The 20,925-nt window shown below is 56.7% G+C and overlaps 1 protein-coding gene across 1 annotated transcript in view; it reads left to right on the top strand.

The window, feature by feature from the left end:
• The window catches only part of LOC117654086 (QRFP-like peptide receptor), a 99,210-nt gene that overhangs the window by 25,259 nt on the left and 53,026 nt on the right, over positions 1-20,925 (top strand). Inside the window, exon 2 of the mRNA XM_034400258.1 lies at positions 3,889-4,156. Coding sequence (XP_034256149.1) covers positions 3,897-4,156 — 260 coding nt within the window. The 5' untranslated portion in view covers positions 3,889-3,896. The remainder of the gene's footprint in view (positions 1-3,888; positions 4,157-20,925) is intronic.

The raw sequence follows: 20,925 nt of genomic DNA, 5'->3' as shown, positions 1-20,925 counted from the left end.
ATGAGTTTTTCCTCCTCCGGGGGGAGCCCCGCGACCCGGGAACGAACGCCGCTTCCGTCTCCGTCGCACTCGAAGGGGAAGAGAGGGAGGGAAAGAGAGAGAGAGAAGAGAGAGAGAGAGGTGGGGAGGGGGGGGGGGAGGAGAGCGTGTGAAGCAATATGTGGATGCCGTTGCGGTGCGCTGCCGTCGCTGCCGCGCTGCGCCGCGAGCAGCGAGTCCCCTGGGCGCCCGCCGACGGCTGGGTAGGCAGGCCGCAGAGCAGGCCAGAGGCGCGGGTTGGCCTAGGCTGGAGTTCGCAGGCGCTCCCCTGCTCTCCAATGAGCCTTCGCTGCACCACACTCTAAATTACTTCGCAGTTTTTTTGTGTATCAATTTTCATGACTACTACTCCTCCTCCTTCTCCTCCTCGAGGTTATTCATTCCTCTCCTCCGAGAGTATTTTTTGAATCCAGTTCTTTGCAAAGGAATGACGGGGCTAGTTTGCTTGCACAGCTCTGTATCTTGCGTGTGTATCTGCGTGCTGCGAGTGTGCTGTGTGCGTGTGTGTGTGTGTGTGTGTGTGTCTGTCTGTGTTCGTGCGGTTCTGTCCGTTTCACGAAATTCGGAGGGCACTAATGCATATCGATTGTCGGTTTGTCGGCGACTGGCTTGCGTTGGAGGTGTCCGTGTTGGTTGGCGGGGGCGGCGCGGCATGGTGTGTTCCAAGGGTACTTTGGGCGAGGAGGGGGGGGGGGGAAGGGGGACTTGACTTGGCAGTAAAAATAGTTGGTGACGCCGCCCTTTCGGCCTTCAGTCCTTTCCGTGCAGTGCGCCTTGCAGTGCGCCTTGCCGGCCGAAGCTTCCTGAAGAAGCGTCGCCACTGTTAAATCGGGAGCGTTACGTGGTTTGTGCACGTCGACTAATCGACTAATCGAATCACTGCATTGTCCGACCGACTAATGCCGGGAGTGGACGGAATAATTTTGGCAGGGCCGCCCTTTGGTCTGATTGGTTGGCCTGGGCTTCATTGGCGGGGAACAAAGCTACCTGCGCTGTGCCTCTCTCTCGCACGCTTACGGGACGCCCCGCGAGTGCGAGAGAGACGGAGAGGCCCTCGGGTGCCTCTCGATGGCGGCTGCGACTTTTGTGAAGCTGATTCCCACTCTCCGCAATCCCGCCATCAGCGTCCGCTTCCGGGAAATCAAGGAGGTCATCTGCTGGACCTGGAAATCGCTTCGACGCTCTAATCCACAGGAACAGCAGCACTCACCTTCTTTTCGTTCAACTTTCTTTTTCGGTCGTTTTAGTTTTGGACGCGTCAGCGCGTGAAAACCCCCTGGGGGGGAGAGAGAGAGAGAGAGAGAGAGAGAGAGAGAGAGAGAGAGAGAAGCAGAGTGACATAAGCAACTAGTCGGAGTCAGCCTGGAGGCTACGCCACAGCGTGTGTGGTTTTCCGCGACACATCACCACACTCATGATAATTAAAATAGCGCGCCGCGTTTAGCGGGAAGCACTATTTTCCTCCCGCCTTTGTAGTTGTTGCTTCTCTCGCTGTTTTTTGTTGGGTGGGCTGTGCACTGCCCTTGACAGGTGTGCCAGTATCAAAAGCAAGGCCTGCGTTACCAGTGTGTCTCGCCACTCTCATTTTTCGTCGTTAGGCACACTTCTCGACTGATTGAACGGCTATTGGCTTCCTGCTCAGCGAGAAACAACACACACACACACACGCGCGCGCGCGCGTACACACACACACACACACACACACTGAAACAAATAGATTCATAGTAAATGTGCACAGCTACACGCAACAGTAAATGTGTATACAGCCACACGGGTTCTTTTGTTCCAATCGGAAAATGTTCCCCCCTCGCCTTTCTGTTCGGCCATTGTGCGATCGCGCTAAACGCAAAGTCTCGCATCGCCCTTTGTGAAGGCGGCCCGAATTTGGCCACCATTTTGCTACTCTGTTCCAACTACTTTCAATGTTTGCTACCAATGAAGGGCCAGGAATAATGGTGACCCATCCCCCTTGTCCAACTTTGGCGCAAGTTTTCAGAACTTTCTTCCCATTTCAGGTCTCATCCAACACAAAGCTCTATCTCTGTCTCTCTCTCTCCTCGTGGTTTCCCCTCGACAGCTCATTAAAAGCCGCCGAACTGAAAGACAGGGCCAGTTAGCACCGTAAAAATACAGATTAAATGAAGCTAAATTAAAAACGAGAGAACGGGACGTGGCGCTAAAATTCATAACAGGGAACGAAATGTGGATGTAAGAAAGGCAGCTGTTTCGGAATCCCTGGCGGTCTAGGCGCGTTGGGGTCTACTGCGTCGGTCTGTCTCTCTCGCACAGCTACGAACACACTATGAGTCGCTATGAGTTCGAGAGAGACGAAGCTCTGTTTGGAGTAAGCCCGCAGGTCTCGTTTTCGTCCGCGTCAGCCCCATCGGCCTTCGGGCACCCCCCCCTCCCTCTTAAGCCCCCCCCTGAAACAACACGAATTTGACATTTCCCTGCATCCGACGGCCCGCCGCTACCCACGCCAGATGTGGCGTCACTTCCGCGCTTTTTCCCTGCGGGCTGTCGTCGCTCTGTCTCTCTCGCACCCCTGTGGGGCTTCACGCGAGTGCGAGAGAGACAGAGCGACGCAGGTATCAGGACGCGTTGGCGGGGAAAACCCGTTGACACGGTGTGGCTGTCAGGCGTGCGCCGACTCAGCCCCGCCCCGACCGGCCCTGGAGCGTGAGGTCGGGATCGCCCGTCACAGTGGAAAACATCAAGCTTCACTTTCGGCGGGAGTAAAGTCTTGGAAAAGAATGGGGTCATTAATAATGATAATTAGTAAATTAAAATTATCTTAGGGGGCAAAAACATCCAAAAAATACCAAAGATGTGGTACTGAACAATTTTGCAATTGCAATTGAAATTTCTTTCAAAACTTTCTCTTGCAGAATAATTAGATTTTTTTTTAAATTTCAAATTTAGTAAAGTTCTAGTTATAGAAATTCGATTCGGTGCTGATTCCGAAAGTCTTTTTCGTCGCTCGGTCCCTCTCGCACTCATGGGGCGTTCTTACTCTCGGAATGAGTGTGCTGCACGGTCCGCGAGGTGCATCGGCGCGCGAAGGCAGCCAGACAGCGCGAGGCACGGTCGGGGAGACGTTGTTTGTTGTCTTACTTCTCCCGATGAGGTCTCGCCGTCGCAATCATCTAAGTGTTCGCAATGTGTTTTGTGTGGTGGGCTTGAAACGGCGGTGGTTCAAGTGGACAGTGGCTGGAGAGGGGGGAAAATGGGGAGGGGGGGGGGAGAGGCCAACGACACCCAGCTGGTCCAGGGACAATACAGCAGGCCCGGACCGTTTGGCCTGCCGGGCCCGCCGGCCCGCCCCGCCCCAGGCATTCCCGATATTAACGCCCAGCGAGCGTTGTGTCGGCCGGGGATGAAGGCAGAGAGAATGTCTTCTTGTTCTTCTTCTTCTTCTTCTTCTTCTTCTTCTTCTTCTTCTTCTTCTTCTTCTTCTTCTTCTTCTTCTTCTTCTTCTTCTTCTTCCCCCTCCTCCTCCTACTCCGCTTAAATTTTCGACTCGAAGGCGCCTGCAGACGGTAGCGTAGTCCACCCGCACAACAGGCGTGCGTTGCGGGCCGGCCTATCCCAGGATTCGCAGGCGCTCGGAGGCGGTCAGGATCCCGGCCGCGTTTTGAGCTGCAGAGTCACTAGATGGGACTCGAACCGAACGTGTGACCCCACCAATGAATTGCTCTCCGAACGAGGAATCCATTGGTGGAGTCACACATTCGGTTCGAGTCCCATTTAGCGTCTGGAGCTCAAAACGCGTCTAGAGTTTTGGCCGCCTCCACCGGTCTTCTGGCCCAGTGCGTCGTTTTCTCGCCTTCATGTGTGTGTGTGTTGCAGGCGATGTGATGGCGGACAACGCGACGCTGCTGGAGTGGCTGGCCGCGCCCACGGCCGCCACCATGAACGCGTCCAACGGGACGGGCGACGTGGACCTGGACCCGGCCCAGGTTCAGGTGTTCATCGAGGACTTCAAGAAGCGCCAGAACCTGTACACCGAGACGAGCCACATCGTGCTCATCGCGTGCTACGTGCCGCTGTTCCTGGTGGCCCTCTTCGCCAACTGCCTCGTCATCTTCGTCGTGTTCAAGTACCACTACATGCGCAGGTGAGTGACTTTTCGCCCGAGCCGATGCCCCCCTCCCCTGGATCCGCGCCTGTCCCGCTCGTGCACTGGGAATGCCAAGGCCAGCCTGCAGTGCGCCACGATACCGGTAAAAAAAAACTCCTTGCGTCAACCTGTTCTTAAAATTCTGATACAGTTTTCACTGAACCGCGAGAGTAGGTGCAAAACATCTCGGACACTTGCATGGCAGATTGCGGCGGCCGCGCGAAATCGAGAAGTAAATGTTGCCCCACCTGCGTTCCTCCGGTTTCACTTGGAAAAGTCCTCGGTTATCGCAGAGGGGGTCCTCGAGAGTGAAACTTTGTGAGCCGTTCGGAAAGGAATGCGGTGATGAATGGCGAAGTCGGTTCGGTGCAGACAAAACGTGAAATCGTACAAAAATTTGAAAATAGTACGAAAATATGAAAAAGTAGAAACATATGAAAGGAGTACGAAGTTATGATGAAGTACAGTACAACAATAAGAAAAAAGTACAAAAATATGAAGATAATACAAAAATATGAAAAAAAGTGGCAGGTGGAGGCGTTGCGAAGTCAGGCTCAGGCTTCTCGGGCCTTGTTTTGACGGGCGTGCATGCAGTCCGGACGTCCTCGGCCTGTCAGTGCAGAGTGCTCGCCGTGACACTCGTCCACCTGCACGCCGACGCCTTACCCGCAGAGGCCACGGGGGCCAACCTCCTCGTCACTCTGTCTCTCTCGCACTCATTGGGCTCCCCGCAGGGCCTCTCCGACACTGTGAGGTCTGAGCAGCAGTGCAGGTGACGAGTCCTCGAAGGACATCCGAAAAATTCGTTGCTTGCACCGAGAAAATGTACTTGCAATAAGTGAATTTACTTCAAACAGTTATTCACTTGCTGGCGATGGCCTGCAGGCTTTGGAAAACAACGGGCTTACAACCGCTGGCATGCTTCCAGGGCGAAAAACGTGAACGAACCACCAGACACTGTAAAAGCAGAGGGAAAAGTGGCGCTGCGGTCTGGTGGTCGTGAACTCTTCTTTTTCTGTCCGGCTCTGGTGTCGCCCCCTCCCTCCCTTTGAGTAACCCTTCCCCCACTTGGGCCGCGCGCTCGGCGCCGCTCGGCGCGTCCTCGGGGCTCCTGGCCGCCTCGTCTTACCTGAGCCCCGCCGATCGCCGTGGCCGCCGTGGCCGCCGTGGCGGGCCGTCAGATGAGTGCGAGCGAGAGAGCGAGATGACTGGCGGTTGTTACAGGATCTGTTTCGGGCCGCTGGGTAGTGATCCCTGCCCAAGGAGCGGCGGGAGTGAGAGAGAGGGGGAGAGTGGGGGGACGGCCCGGCCAGAAGGTCACCGCGTCTCATGCATGCTGCCCCGTGTATGACAACGCAGTAGCCTTGCCCCCCCCCCCCCCTTTTCCCAGTGTCGCAAACAACTTTCCGTACATCGCGCGGCAGCTGGTGGTGTCGCACCAGATTCCTCCTCTATACTGGTGTAATTCTCGCTCTAGTGTCGTAGCCCAGACCTCAATTTTGCGATCCGTATTTTGACCTGGCTTCACTAAGTGGCATTTGTGGGACCGCCCGATGCGGGCTAGCATACCGGTCGCGCACGCTCTGTGTGTGTGTGTGTGTGTGTGTGTGTGTGTGTGTGTGTGTGTGTGTGTGTGAGTGTTGTGCGTGCCCTGTTGGTGTCCTAGTCAATCAGTACCCCGATGAATGAAGACACCACGGCATGACGCGACCCTCAGCCCCGGGCCGTGCTCGTGGCAGCGAGTCAGAGAGAGAGAGAGAGAGAGAGAGAGAGAGAGAGAGAGAGAGAGAGAGAGAGAGAAGGGGAGGGGGTTGTGCCGCTTGAATAGACAGGTGCACATTCAGTCAATCAAAGCAATCAGGTGAAGAAGGCGATAATATTGTGTGGTGATGTCACTGCACCATTCCTGGCTGCTTTCTATCAATTCACTCATATTTTTTTGTTGCCTTTTTGCATTTTTTATTATTTTTCCGCTTCGCCTTTTTTCCCCACCGCTGCGCGCGAGCTCCTTGCAGATGGTAAAGGCTCCTGAGCGATTTCGAAGAGTCGTTTAGTCGCTCTGTCCCTCTCACATGGCCACGGAACGCGTGAGTGCGACGGAGACAGAGACGACCCTTCGAAATCGCCCTGGTGTCTCTCAGCGGGCAGCGACCGCGCCACGCCGGGGTCTCGTCTGTCCATCTGGCCGACTGTGCGGCCCTTCGGCGCCCCTCGGACAAAAAAAGATGCAAAACAATGCAGAATTATGGGCAAGGAGAGAATGAGTGCCTCGCTGGCGGCCTCACGGTTTGACGGCGGTGTCCAGACAATAATCGCCAACACCTGGAAATAATTTTTTTTCTTAACCAAGTCTGGCATAACAAGGGCGACAGAACCCCATGGTTAATTCATGCGGCATCCGTGGTTTTTATGCCGCGTCTTGCAGAGCCGGTCCAACGCCATTCTGTCGATTCACCAGGGCCTGGTGGTCATTGCTGCGGTTATTCGTGGTTGAAAGGAAATTTTCCATGGTTATCCGACCACAGTTAACATACCATGGTTCTCACCATGGTTAACCGACCATGGTCAACACCATGGTTAACTCACCTTGGTTTTATCTCCATGGTTAACTCACCATGATTATCTCACCATGGTTAACTCACCATGGTTAAACCACCATGATTAACTCACCATGATTATCCCGCCTTGGTTTCGGGTGAGCTGCTAAATATAGAATATCGGCACGCAAACTACGGCCTTTGTGGGGCGCAGTTGGTCCGTGGGGCCTGCAGGACTGGGGCGCCGGGGCGTGAGCCGGTGAGGACAAGAGGGGCGAATTTACATATGAAAGTCTGCGTCGCCGAGGAGGCAGAGGACACGGCGAAGGAAAACGAAAAAAAGGCGCCCCTTCGCACCATCGATCGAAAACTCTCTTGTTGGCCATACACTGGCACACGCCGTGGCACACGCCGTGGCACACGCCGTGGCACACGCCGTGGCACACGCACACCAACTCGGAAACAAGTTCTTTTTTTAGTGCGCCCGCCGTCTGGCCGGGATGGAGAGCAGTTGGCGGCGAAGTTTGAATTCGCCGCTCTTGAAAGTGTTTGGGCAGACATCGCCGAGGCCGGCAAGGCCGCTCTGTTGCTGCGGACGAGGCTGTGTTGTTGGCCAGCCAGGCCAGCCAGAGAGACTAGTGACAGGTCGCTGATTTAGAAACCGCCGTGTCGTCCGCGGCTTCGCAGGCTTGGCAGTGCCCCGGCCAGATTCGCGAAAATGCAGCCGACCGCAACTTTGAAGAGAGATTCTACTTGCCTTCAATTTAAACTCCGCGGGGCTTGTGTCAAGTGAGACGTTCAAGGGCGTAGCCATGGCGGAGCCGGGAATGGTCGTATCGGTCACAGGGGTCGGTGCCTCACGCAACGAAGGCAGGGTGCGTCTCCCATCTCCGTTATTTATCTCTCACACGCAAAACGCCTTAATGTGGAGAAATTTTCCACATTCCGAGGGAAATGCCACCAGCATTTGTAGTTTTTGTCCGTGTCGGGGAGGTTTTCCCGACAGCGTCGCGTTCGCGACGGTAAGTTGCGCTATCGCCAAAATAAAATGTTTCCCCTCTCCGTCCTCCGCTCCCACTCCTTATCACTCCATCCACGCTTGTAGTGTAGTTGACTCTGCGCCTACAGAGGGACTTATTACGGCAGGCTGATTCCGAGAGTCGCTATCGTCGCTCGGTCTCTCTCGCACTCGTGGAGAACGGCCCTATGGGTGCGAGAGAGACCGAGCGACGAAAACGACTCTCGGATTCACTCCGCTGTGGAGCTAATAACGGGGAGGGCTTCGCAAAGATCAACATTTCCGTGACGGGGCGCTGGCCCCGGCCGCGCCCCGGCCCACCCCGCCTCGCCCCGCCCCGCCCCGCCCCGCACATGCATGCCATTACCAAGTTGGCGCGGCTTAAAACGGCAAACTTGCACGGACAGGCAAACAGAGCCTTAAATACTGCTGGTGACGGCCGCGATAATCTGCTTGCACTGTACCAAGGAAAGAAATGGAATCTCAGAAATGCACCCAAATGAAAATGCCTGGAAAATTTCCCTACCGGTTCACGGTCGTTGGTCTTCGTCGGTTCGTTATAGAAAACGCATCAAATTATTTCTCAGCCTCAAGCCGATGGCACTAGGAACGAACGAGCAAACTGCATCCAACTTCTACCTCACCCCCACCCCCTCCGTATTTCGACCCGCATTCCCCCTTGCCTCCAAAACAAATCAATTTTAGATGAGGCATTTCGGCACCTCTTCGGTGCGAGACGTCAGGTGTGTGAAGGCAACGAGGGGCGGAAGCGTGTGGGGGTGTCAGGGTTAAGCGGGCGGAAGGGGGAGGGGGGGGGGGAGGGGGTGCTATCCACGGAATGCGGATTGCTGCCGACCCAAGTCACGACCCGCATCCGTCCGAGCGAAGAATCTCTCTCCGTCTCTCTCGCACCCGTACGGGACGCCCCGCGAGTGCGACAGAGACAGCGTGCTCAGTCTGGTGAGAGGGAGACACGTGGGCTATGATATCGGTGCGGTGCGCGGTGGCCCGCGAGGCACGCGGCCTGCTCCGCCCTCGGCTCTCCGAAGAGTGGGTGCGGAACCACGCTCGTTTTCAAAACTGACTGCAGCAAGAGGCGGCTTCCAGATCGCACTTAAGTCGGTCAAAAAAAATCCAGTGCGTGCTGCTTTTACTCCGACTGCACTGTGTTGAGGACTTTCCCGATTCCGCGCGACAGGCGCCATTCATCAGCTGCATGCAGTGTCCGCTACCGCACAGTGGAGCTGCAGTGTGCAGTGGAGTGGCTGTGTTAGCAGCGTACACGGCAGCGCGGCCCTACAATGGCTGCTCCATTGGTTGCAGGATGCGTTCGGCCTGCTTTGGCACGGGCGCCGTGCTCACGGTGTGCCTGCTCATTTCTGCTGCCCGACATCCTCGAGCTCTCGGCGCACAGTGTGCCAGAAAACCGGAGGAGGCGGCCAAAACTCTAAACGCGTTTTGAGTTCCAGAGTCGCTAAATGGCACTCGAACCGAATGCGTGACTCCACAACGGAGTCCTCGTTCGGAGAGCAATTCATTGGTGGGGTCACACGTTCGGTTCGAGTCCTGCATTTAGCGACTCTGGAGCTCAAAACGCGTCCGGGATTTTGACCACCCCCACCGGTCTTCTGGCCCACTGTGCGACCTTGATTCGACCTTGAGCTCATTATGCTGTGCAAGCGGTGGAGCGGAGGGGCCCCAAACGGGCGACTGCCCCCCGTGGGGCCCGCGCCTTCCGGTCGGCTTGCAGCCAGTCTGCGGCCGCCCGGGCATAACTTGGGGCAAGCGGGTCTCATCCTTGATACAGCTCTGTGCGGTCCCCTGCCGGTCCCCTGCCGGTCCCCTGCCGGTCCCGTCCCGTGGGGTGGAGCGGGGCACCTATCTGGCCCGCAGTGGCCGAGGTCGCCCCCGGTTCCTGCGGCTGGCTGGCTGGCTCGACCCAGACAATCGGGCAAACACATTTAAAGCGTCTGGCTGCGCCTTTTTGAGAGGCGGGCAGCGCCACTGCGAGACGGCTTTCATCTCCATGGCAAAGCCCCCCTTGGTGGCCACCCCCTCTTGTTATTGTTGTTTGGGCGAACACACGCTGCGGACACTTAAACGTGGCACCGGCTGTGCTTTTATTGCGGTACGCTAGAGACTGCTGCTGGAAAACAGTGTGTCGCAACCACTCCTCCAGTCCCAGTGGAAGACTCCAGTCGCTAAAAGCGCAAAGGGGCACGGAAGTCGACGATGCACTCGCACAAACTACCATCAAAGCAAACCGCAGACTGGATACCCCGGCAAACCAATACAGTGCGAGTGTGTTAGCGAGGAACAGGTAACGGCTTTCGACAAGGCAGTGCAGTCGGTTGGAGTAAAGTAACGATGCTGTGGCAGTCCCTATCCGCATTCAGCGTTACGTCAGAGGTCACCCCTTCGAAACTCTCGCCATCAGCGCCCTTTCTGTCGCCAATAAAACAACTTCGACAACGGCGATTTTTTCGGCTCAGATCCCACGCCATTAGTCGGCTGATGAATCCGCGGCGATGGCACGGCCGTCGCTCGCGCCGTGCAAAACCTCATCGCGATGTCACCTGAAGCACCCCTCCGCTCCGCGAGCTGGCAGCGTGGCAGCGCGACGGCGGACGGATCGAGTGACTCGAAAAAGCAAACACCTCGTTGAATGAGCTGTATAGAGCAATTACCGCCGCTTCAACAGGTGAGAAGGGGTGGGGGAGGGGGCGGTGAAAAAAGGTGGGGGAGGGGAGGGAGGGACACTGCGTCCCTCCAGACCGACCCTCCTGACTCTGGCCGAGTCAACAAGACCGTCGAGGAGGTTCTCCGCCGCTTCTGGCCTTCTGGCAGCCCGACGCACAGTGGGCCAGGAGACCGGCGGAGGTGAACAAAACCCTGCGTGCGTTTTGAACTGCAAAGTCTCCGAATGGGACTAGACCCCACCAATGGATTCCTCGGTCGAAGAGCAATCCATTGGTGGGGTCACACGTTCAGTTCCAGTCCCATTTGGTGACTCTGGAGCTCAAAACGCGTCGAGAATTTCGACCGCCTCCGCAGGTCTTCTGGCCCACTGTGCGACGCGGACTCTTGGCGTCTCGCTCTCTAACGGGATGGCAGCGAGTGGACGCCTCGCGCTCCGCCTCTGTCGCGCTCGTGGGGCGCCCCACCAAGGTGCGAGAGGTGCGAGAGAGATAGAGGGGTCGGCCGACTGGAGTTCCGTGCGAGATTCGGCGACGTTCGTCCTCACACTGCGAAACACAATTAACTTTTACGAACATCACGCGCGGAGATGCCAAGATGAATTCGAGACAACAGGAAACTCACATTGCTGTGGCTTTTGGTTGCGGTTCTAGTTGACAACTTTTCACGCCGGTCTTGCGATGGTACGCAGCCACGAATTGAGACCTGTGGGTGAAGTGGATGGGGCAAGACCGGTGAACAAGCAGGCTGGCTGCGAAGCCTGCGAAGCCGCGAAGGAAGTCGTGGCGCCAGTCGCCCCCTCGCTCATGCAGATTCGGTGGCCACTGTTAAGGCCGGCCCGCTGGCCTGGCCGGAGCCCCGAGGCCGTGGAGCCGGGCATCGTCGGGGAGGGGAGGGGAGGGCGAGGGGGAGGGCGAGCCGAGCGACGTAGCGGACCTGTGTGTTTTTTGGGCCGGCCCCGACGGCCGCCCCGGGCGTTGTCGTGGCCCCGGCCTCGGCCCTGGCCGGGCCGTTCCGAACAGTCTCTGTCTCTCTCGCACCCTTACGCGGCGCCCCGCAGTGCGACAGAGACGGAGCGACGACAAGACTCCCCGGACTCGGTCCGCTGTGCCAAGGTCCTGTAGTCAGATGAGGTCATGGTACGTCGCGCGTGGAATTGACCATCCTACCAGCTGCACAGTGGGCCAGAAGACCGGTGGAGGCGGCCAAAACTCTGGACGCGTTTTGAGCTCCAGAGTCACTAAATGGGACTCGAACCGAGCGTGTGACCCCACCAATGGTTTGCTTTTCGAACGAGGAATCCATAGGCGGGGTCACACGCTCGGTTCGAGGCCTGTGTAGCGACTCAGGAGCTCAAAACGCGTCTGGAGTTTCGGCCACCTCCACCGGTCTTCTGGCCCACTGTGAGCTGCCCCCTGCCCCTTGCAAAGTGCTGGCTCTACCTGTACCCGGGCCTCCCCCCCCCCCTCCTCTCTCTCTCTCTCTCTGGCCCCCAAGAAAGTGCGCAAACCGTCGTCGGTGGTTTGGTTTTCTCCTCTCGTCTCCGCGGTCAGCAGCTTATTGCTTCCTCCCCGGCTAAATTTATAATCATGTCTGCGGGGACGCGGCGCAGCCGGAGGGTCATCACAGTGCGTTGACTCCCGATGGACCGCCGCGCCCCGTCCCGCCCCGCCCCGCCCCACCCCACCCCGCCCCGCCCCGCCCCGCCCCAAGGCCTCGACATGCTGGAGCCCCTCCTGACATGCGGCATCATATTTGTTTGCTTATCACAACATCGGCGGGGCGAAGGGGCGAACCGGCGAGCGGGTTCGGCAGCCTTCTTCGCCCTTGCTCCAATCGGATCGTCGTGGTGAGGCATGGCTCGCCCGGCATGCCCCGCGAAAACACCGCGTAAAAAAACAGAGGCCTCTGCGAGATTCTGTAGTGCGGAGGCACAGTGGGCCAGAAGACCGGTGGAGGCGGCCCAAATTCCAGACGCGTTTTGGAGCTCCAGAGTCGCTAAATGGGCTCGAACCGAACGTGTGACCCACCAATGGATTGCTCTCCGAACGAGGAATCCATTGGTGGGGTCACACGTTCGGCTCGGGTCCTGTTTAGCGACTCGGAGCTCAAAACGCGCAACTTGAATTCTGACAGTGCAGTTTGACGCGTCCCAAAGAGCCTGGCCGGCCCGAGTTTCTCATTCGGGGCGAGTGGCGCCAGGGGACCGGGCCGGGCGGGCCGGACAGCCGGGCCGTGCAGGCAGTACCCGGGCTGTGTTCGGAAAAAAGGCGTCTCTCCCAGTCAGTCCAGAGCCCTGCCGGCTAGCCAGTCCCTGCGGTGCAGCCCGCAAAAAGGGACAAGCCAGGGCAACTTTGGCCGCGGCCTCGCAGCAGGCTCTGTCTCTCTCGCACTCGTGCGGCGTCCCGCGAAGGTGCGAGGGGGACAGCAGCGCCACGAGAACGACTCTCGGAATCAGTCTGCTAGCAGGATGGTTCCGAACAGAGCTCTATTCTCTCTCTCTCGCACTCACGGGGCTTCCCGCGGCGCTGCGAGAGAGACAGAGCGACGCCGTTGGGAAGCGGCCTGCCGCCTTTGTCGCCGAGTACCGACCCCGCCGCGGGGCCCACGGCCATTTCGGGAGTCGCGATCGGCACTCAAGGGCGGGGCGGGGCGGGGCGGGGCGGACGGCGTTGAGAAATAAAACCGCGGGTGGAAGTTTGATTCGGGAATTATCGATTTTCCATGCTCTGCACTCCGCAGAGGCACACAGTAAATGTCTTACGGTGAAAGGCTGCACCAACATATTATGGTGGAGATTTTCTCCATAATACCAACGAAATTCATCAAAATATCTATAAGGTACAGTGAATTCTCAATGGTATGTTACGAAGTCAGCTGCACCACCATAATATGGAACATTTTCACCATAATATGGAGAATCTTCACTGTAGAACATTTAGACTGCAGTGAAATCGACGAGAACATCGTCACGCGCGGAGAGCAATCAAAGAATGCGCTCGCTGGAGAGTATCGCCGCCAAAATTCATGGCGGCCCAGTCTGGGGAGGCAGTGAGTCCCCCAGACCGCACAGTCAAGTTGTTGCCCTGCGGGCTGACCCCCTCGTCAGCTCGCTGTCTCTCTCGCACCCGTGGGGCGTCTCGCGTCGGTGCGAGAGAGAGCGACCCGGCCTTCTGTCAAAGCCGAGTGTGGCGGGGCACGGCGAGCCACCGCGCCACTTTGACGGAGTGGACGTGTCTGGCTCTGGACGACTCGTTTTGCTCCAGACTCTACTCGCGGTTCTCGGAACGCGCCACGGGTAACTTACAAAAAATTTCGAACAAACGGCGGGTCTCGGTGAAAACACAATTAAAACTCGCTCGGAACCATTGCGAGAAGTTGTCCAGCACCTTCGGGTCACCGGCCCGCCTTCACGCTGCGGCACTTCTAGCAGTGTCTGAGCTCGACCGCTGGGCAGTTACAGGCGTGCGGGCGGGGCCAGGATTTAATAAGGAAACATGGGCCTGGGGATGATGACACGTCTAGGGGAAGGGGAGGGGAGGGGGCAGTGGGGTTAGCGGCCTGTATTGTGTCGTGTAGGTTTTCGTACTAAACCCTGTGACAAAAAAAGTTTCTGAACAAAAGTTTCTTTTTTGCGTTGCATGGCTACTTCAATAATGTAGAAAAGAAGAAGCCCAAAAAAAGGAGCCAGGAATTCCTAGGATTACACTGTAGGGCATGACGACTGGATATGAGTGGCATGAAAAAAGGCTTCAGACTTAACTCTTTGAGCTCAGCGAAGTGCGCGACAGCGTTTCTCCACCTACCCACGTGCCTCGCACTGCGACACATTCATTGTCAGCCACGTGGCGTCGTGGCGTCGCACAGTGGGCCAGAAGACCGGTGGAGGCGGCCAAAATTCTAGACGCGTTTTGAGCCCCAGAGTCGCGCTAAATGGGCCTCGAACCGAACGCGTGACCCCACCAATGGATTGCTCTCCGAACGAGGTATCCATTGGTGGGGTCACACGTTCGGTTCAAGTCCTGTTTAGCGACTCTGGAGCTCAAAACGCGTCCGGGATTTTGGCCGCCTCCGCCGGTCTTCCGGCCCACTGTGTGGCGGCGTCCTCCACGCGAGGGGCTTTCTGGATGTGCTGCAGCGCTGCGCAGTTTGTCGCGGCATCGCCTCCCCGCCCCTTTCGTCACTGTGAATCCTCGTAGCACATCCCCCCCCCCTCCCGACATTGCCGCTCATCCCACGCCTAGCATGTTGCCCGCCAACGCGCGCCGGCGCAACACGCCGACCAAAATAGCCACCCACTAACACCCAAAGGAAAAGTGTGTTCAAATTTTTCCTCGTTTGTGTGTGTTTATGAGATCAAAAAGAATTCAAGCAAAAACAAACAAAAAAAAGTTTGAATTTTAGAAAAAGTTATTTTTAATAATTAAAAAAAAATTATCTTGTTTAAGAAGTTATTTTTAGAGTGTAGCTTTCTGTGCAAGGTCGTCGCTTTTTTTACGGCATTGCGGACATTTCGGCCGCTAGTTCTGCCGCTTTTGTCCCGCCGCTCCCATTGCATTTCCAGAGACTGTGTGCCAGATAGATACCTAGACGTCCATTTTATGGCGTGATGAGCATGACCGGATTGGGTCCGGTCTCGTTTTCGTTCCCCTCCTCCACCGCCTTGTCTTCTTCGAGTCCCTTTGATGCCCCTGTCCGTTTCTGGAGCGTCTCCGGAGCGGGCGGAGCAGGCAACCCAACCAGGCCCGAGGGGCCCATGTATATACACTCCCCCTCCACTGCTGGAAGCGGTGCGGAACCCGGAGCACACATAAAACCCTTTTAACACCTCTTGACTGTTAGTGTCAGCTGGGGGAGGGGGTGGGGGTCGCGAGTGGCCATCGTAAAGACCGGAAAATACCCGACGTCGTCCTGTACTAAATCCCCGTCCCTCTTTCAGACCCCGATCGGCGCCTCTCTCTCTCTCCCTCCCTCCCTCTCACCCCGCTCTCACCCCCTCTCACTTTCTTCTCTCTCCCACACACTCAGGCTCACGCACGCACTCTGGCACTGACGGCTGCCAGAGAGGTCACCGAAATCTGTCATTGGTTGAATCAGCACGTCACATCCGATCTGTCTGGGATTGAATCCTCCCTTTTTACAGTTTGTTTTGGTGGCCGCCCTGCCCTCTGCTCTCTCCCGCCCTGGCACCACGCCCTTCCAATCCGATCCCGTCTCTCTTAGGCCCTCGCGCGCCAGTGCAGTGCGTGCGGACCGCATCACAGTGGGCCAGAAAACCGGCGCAGGCGGCCGAAACTCTACACGCGTTTTGAGCTCCAGAGTCGCTAAACCAGTACTCGAACCGAACGTGTGACCCCACCAATGGATTGCTCGTTTGGAGAGCAATCCATTGGTGGGGTCACACGTTCGGTTCGAGTCCCATTGAGAGTCATCAAAGTGTCAGGAACCAGCAGGCGCGCCACCTAGCGGCCGCCACTTAAACTGTCGAAAGCTGAACCCTGATCGGTGAGAAGTGCGTTGGTCTGAACGAAAGTTCACAGCATATGGCCTGCTCGTTCCTGATTTTCTGATTGCTTTTGTTTTCCCGCACTGTGCTGCCCGTACGAAGCGACGGGTCGACTGCAGTGCGGTCAAGGTCGACATCATAAACGCTCATGAGTGCCCGTGCTGGGCCGTGCTGGCGGGGGCCGTTTGTCTCCGAAGACAGGTGGGAAAAACGCTCGAGTCGCCGGCGGGGCCGCTGCTGCGTCACTGATAAATTTCTCTCGACGCTGGTGTGGCTTGGCGACGCGTCGCGACGGGGAGACTGTTCGGGCGACGGAGGGGGGCCAAAGAGGAAGGCTCTGGCATGCGACCAATACCTCACTAGCGCAAAGCCTTCTGGAGCCGCCGATAGTGGCGCGATGCCGCGCGATGCGCAGTGCCCTGGTTCATAACAACAGTCGCGTTTTACAGGGTCGCTGTTCGACTTTTTAGCAGATGATACCTTCACACTTGAAACACTTAAAACTACTATACACAAATGAAGGTGTCAGCGTGCTTTTACTCTCGAGTCCAGAAACCAAGCGCGTATCCTAACAATATAATAGGGGCTGGCGGCCGGGGCGGGCTGGTGCGTGTGGCTTGCAATGAGGCGCAGCCTGCGCGGAATTCGACAATCCCTCCGCGGTACAGCGCCAGCGGCACCGGGCGTAAACAATGGCACCTCCTCCTCGCATTGACAATCCCTCCCCGCCTGCCACGGCGCGGAGTATCGCGCAACAATGCCTCCCGATTCGGCCCGGCCTGGGGCGCTCGCTCGGGCTCGGCGGCGGGCGGTGCAAGCCACTGCTCGGCACGGCTAGTACCAACACCGGCCAGCTCACTCGGGTCTGTGTATTTTGATTCATACACAATTTTAAATACTATCTGCATATCCGCATACTACCCCGTATAAGAAAACCAAACGAGTATCATCTGCTTTCATTAACGTTCGTTGAATGAGATTTTTTTTCCAGTGTGTTGGTTTTCCCGGACTTCGGCAAAGCTGCCCGGCTTTAGCCGTTTCCCGACCCGTCGCTTCGCAATCAGTGTCGTGGACAGAGGAGGTCCGGGGGAGGTATAATCGGCCGTGTATGTATCGCTCTCGTTAATGAAGAAAGCACTGAAAGGCCACGCGTGGACCGCAGGCCGCTTCCCAGCGCGTCGCTGTCTCTCTCGCACACTGTGAGGGGAGTGCGAGACAGGCGAGCACAGGCGAGGCACGCCACTGTTTCGGAGTCGGTCTGCTTCGGGCCGGGTCCCCGGGGACTCTGGCTCTGGACGCGCCCCGCCCACCCTCGGGAAGCTGCTGGCCAGCCGGGCCACTGCACAGTGGGCCAGAAGACCGGTGGAGGCGGCCAAAACTCTAGACGCGTTTTGAGCTGCAGAGTCGCTAAATGGGACTCGAACCAAATGTGTGGTGTGACCCCACCAATGGACTCCTCGTTCGGAGAGCAATCCAGAGGTGGGGTCGGTTCGAGTCCCATTAAACGGCTCTGCAGCTCAAAACGCGTCTAGAGTTTTGGCCGCCTCCACCGGTCTTCTGGCCCACTGTGGGGGAAGGCCACAAAGCACAAAAAAAAAGAGGCTGTAATTGACGCCCTTCCGTCCAGCCTGTAATATCGCGTCGCTTGGAATGGCCGCCAGCACACCCCACCCCCCCGCCCCGCCCCGCCCCGCCCCGCCCCGCCCCGCTCCTGGCTATCGGTCCGGTCATCAAGAAGCCCTACCCCTTTGTGCGCGAGAGAATGGCGCGACCCGAGAGGAGCTTCGACGCGCTCGTTTGGCTCTCGAGGTGAGCCGACAGTGGTGCGGCGCGGAAAATACCGCACCGCACTGCGAAAAAGAAACCAACATAAACGAATCGTGTGCGGTGGTTATCACTTCGCGAAGCCATTCGTCTTGCCGCCGAAACAAAGGCTTCTGGCGCCAACGAGGTATTCTCAGTGCAGGCACGTAGTTGCCAATGTGGATTTGCGTATATGAGAAACTGCGGCAGGTGGCAATGCTTGCTCCCTCCCTTCTTGTCTGCTCCTCCACCAACGCAATCACGATTTTTCAACGTCACAGCAGCAACATGTGGCCGTCGGGTCATTCTTCCCCTCGCCTGCAGTGGCGGACAAAACGTCGAACGAAACCAATCGATCTCCGAACCGAGCAAAAAAAAAAAAAAAAACTGTCAACTCCCTGTAAAACGCAGCGAACGACATGCAACAAAAAGTACGCAAAAAGAAGCAGGACATTACTGACTCGCCCGTTTTCTGTGGTGTGCAGTCTGTGCAAACAGTCCTTCCATATTACGTCACACAGATCTATAAAACGACTCTTCCCGTTGACATCCACAAAACATTTGTAGCGCTAGTATTTCTCCCCAACCCAATGGCTGCGCGACTCTTAAAACTTTCCGCATGGGCTAGTTTCTTCTTCTTCTTCTTCTTCTTCTTCTTCTTCTTCTTCTTCTTCTTCTTCTTCTTCTTCTTCTTCTTCTTCTTCTTCCCGTTCCGTGATGGCAGTGACCGGGTTGCTGGCTTTAACCCGAGACCCGTCGGCGCGGTCGGTACCCGCCCCACCTCGGCCCCAACCACCCACGCACGGCCTCACTGGAGCCTGACGCTCCTCAACAGGGTGTTTGCCCACCAACAGGGTGTTTGCCCCACCCAGCCAGGACAGGAAATAGGAAATGTTACACCAGTATTTTGGCCGTCTCTCTGCAACCCGTTTCAGAAACAACCCGTTGCAACCGTCTTGGGAAATCTGTGAGCTTTGACACACTGTAAGAGGGAGCTGGGGGCAGTTGGACAAATCGATGCGATTGTTTTGAGTTGGTAGGCCATCTCTGAAACTTTCGGTGTTGACCGCTGAGCTACAGCCTCTGAACGCGCTTGAACCATGTTTCGACTTCGGACAAGCCTCGTCGCCCGACCGCTGAGTAGTGACCTTGCTCGGAGCGACCTTGCCGGGGGACTCCATGCCAGGTTGGTTCCCTGCGCCGATGAATGCAAACAGGACCTCTGTTCTCATTTGCGTGGCCACGGCCAATAATTTAACACCGTTTCCCCTAAGCCCTGGGCCCGGCGGGCTCCCCCGGGGCCGTGTGTAGTGGCCACTGGTCGGCCCTTTCCAGCTCGCTGCTGCATCGCTCCTAGTTCTGGCAGTCCTTCAGCGGACCTTGCCTCAAGGCAGCCGGCCGACCGCACAGTGGGCCAGAAGACCGGTGGACGCGGCCAAAATCCTGGACGCGTTTTGGGCTCCAGAGTCGCTAAGCAGGACTCGAACCGGACGTGTGACCCGACCAATGGATTCCTCGTTCGACGAGCAATCCATTGGTGCGGTCGAACGTTCGGTTCGAGTCCCATTTAGCGACTCTGGAGCCCAAAACGCGTCCGGGATTTTGGCCGCCTCCACCGGTCTTCTGGCCCACTAGGGACGGGCGATTTTGCGATTAATCGCAGGTGCGATGCGATTTTTTCAAAAAATCGCGGTGCGATTTCGGTTCTTGAACCTCGGCGATTAATCGCAAAATCGCAAAATCGCAAAAAATCGCTAAATCGCAAAAATCGCACCGTGCATGGATTTCGCGACCTCTGCACCGAACGAGGCTGGCGCGTGTTGTCGGTGCCACTAGCCTGCCATTTGACCACTCAGGAATTTGTTTTGGCACTTTTTAAAAAGATTTTGTGCCATAATGGGTAGTATATAAGTATTGTTGCGTTTGTTTGCGATTTTTGCGATTTTGCGATTTTGCGATTCTTGCGATTTTTGCGATTTTTGCGATTCTTGCGATTTTGCGATTAATCGCATGAAATCGCGATATATGAGAAATCGCAATCGCGATACTAAAATTTGGAAATCGCCCGTCCCTATGGCCCACTTTGAGGGCCTCGCCGCCGAAGCGGAGAAGCGGCAAAGCACACAGCGACCGCCCGGCGACACAAGGCGGCGCTTCTGCTCGTTGCTGTTGGCACGTGCATTATTATTTGCAGGTTCGCCGTGCCCAGCCCACAGAGTGCCGCGTTGGGTTTAACGTGGCTGCGATGGCATTGTCGTTAGGGCCAGTGATGAGAGCGTGAAGGAGGGATTAGTTTGGAAACTGGCATTAACGTGGAGCCACAGCTAGCTTTGGATGCCGGCCCTGACCTCACTCGTCAATGTGAATCCCAACGCATTGGACGCAATATGAGAAAACCGTCGAGGGCGACCAAAATTCTAGACGTATTTTGAGCTCGCCAGAGTGGCTAAATGGTACTGTACTCGAACCGAACGTGTGACCCCACCAATGCATTGCTCTCAGAACGAGGAATCCATTGGTGGGGTCACACGTCCAGTTCGAGTCCCATTTAGCCACTCTGGAGCTCTAAACGCGTCCAGGGTTTGTCCGCCGCCGGTCCTCTGGTCCACTGTGCGCCGCCATTCCGATTAGCGGAACGGCACTGTCGGACGCGAGCGAGGCGTGCACGGGAAGCTGGCGTGGGCGTCCGCCTCGCCTCGGCAGCCTCGGCAGCGTGTCGGATGAACCGAATTGCAATCCGGATTAAGCGAATGAAAAGCCGTTTGGGTCGTTGGCTTCTCTAATCCCTGGCCGAGGCCAGCCCGGGCTGGTAGTTGTTGTCCGGGGGTATAAGGCTGAGAGCCCCGGCTGGAAAAGTTGACTCCCAACATGTCGTTCCCCGGCTACCCCCATTTCGGCAGCGACTTACCCGGCGAAACTGGTGCCAACCGGATGTGGCAGTCCCACAGATAAAAAAAAAGAAAAAATCTTACATCAGCGAGACCGTGTTAATCATATCGTCTTGTCAATTTTGTGTACTGCGGGAGGTGGCACGAAGAAAACTATGACAAATATCATGTAGCTGAGCCTTTCCTTACGTATGATCATCCTAAAAATTAGAACTAACAATCAAAATAAATACGACAAAATGATTAAGTGTTGGGTGCCATCATAGCTGTCCACTGGCCTGCGCGTCCTTCACGGGCAGGTCCTTACGTCACCCTGG

Source organism: Thrips palmi, unplaced genomic scaffold, assembly GCF_012932325.1.
Source record: "Thrips palmi isolate BJ-2018 unplaced genomic scaffold, TpBJ-2018v1 HiC_scaffold_10, whole genome shotgun sequence".
Classification (NCBI taxonomy): Eukaryota; Metazoa; Arthropoda; class Insecta; order Thysanoptera; family Thripidae; genus Thrips; species Thrips palmi.
The sequence above is the reverse complement of the archived record's forward strand: the minus strand, read 5'-3'. Positions and strand labels throughout refer to the sequence as shown.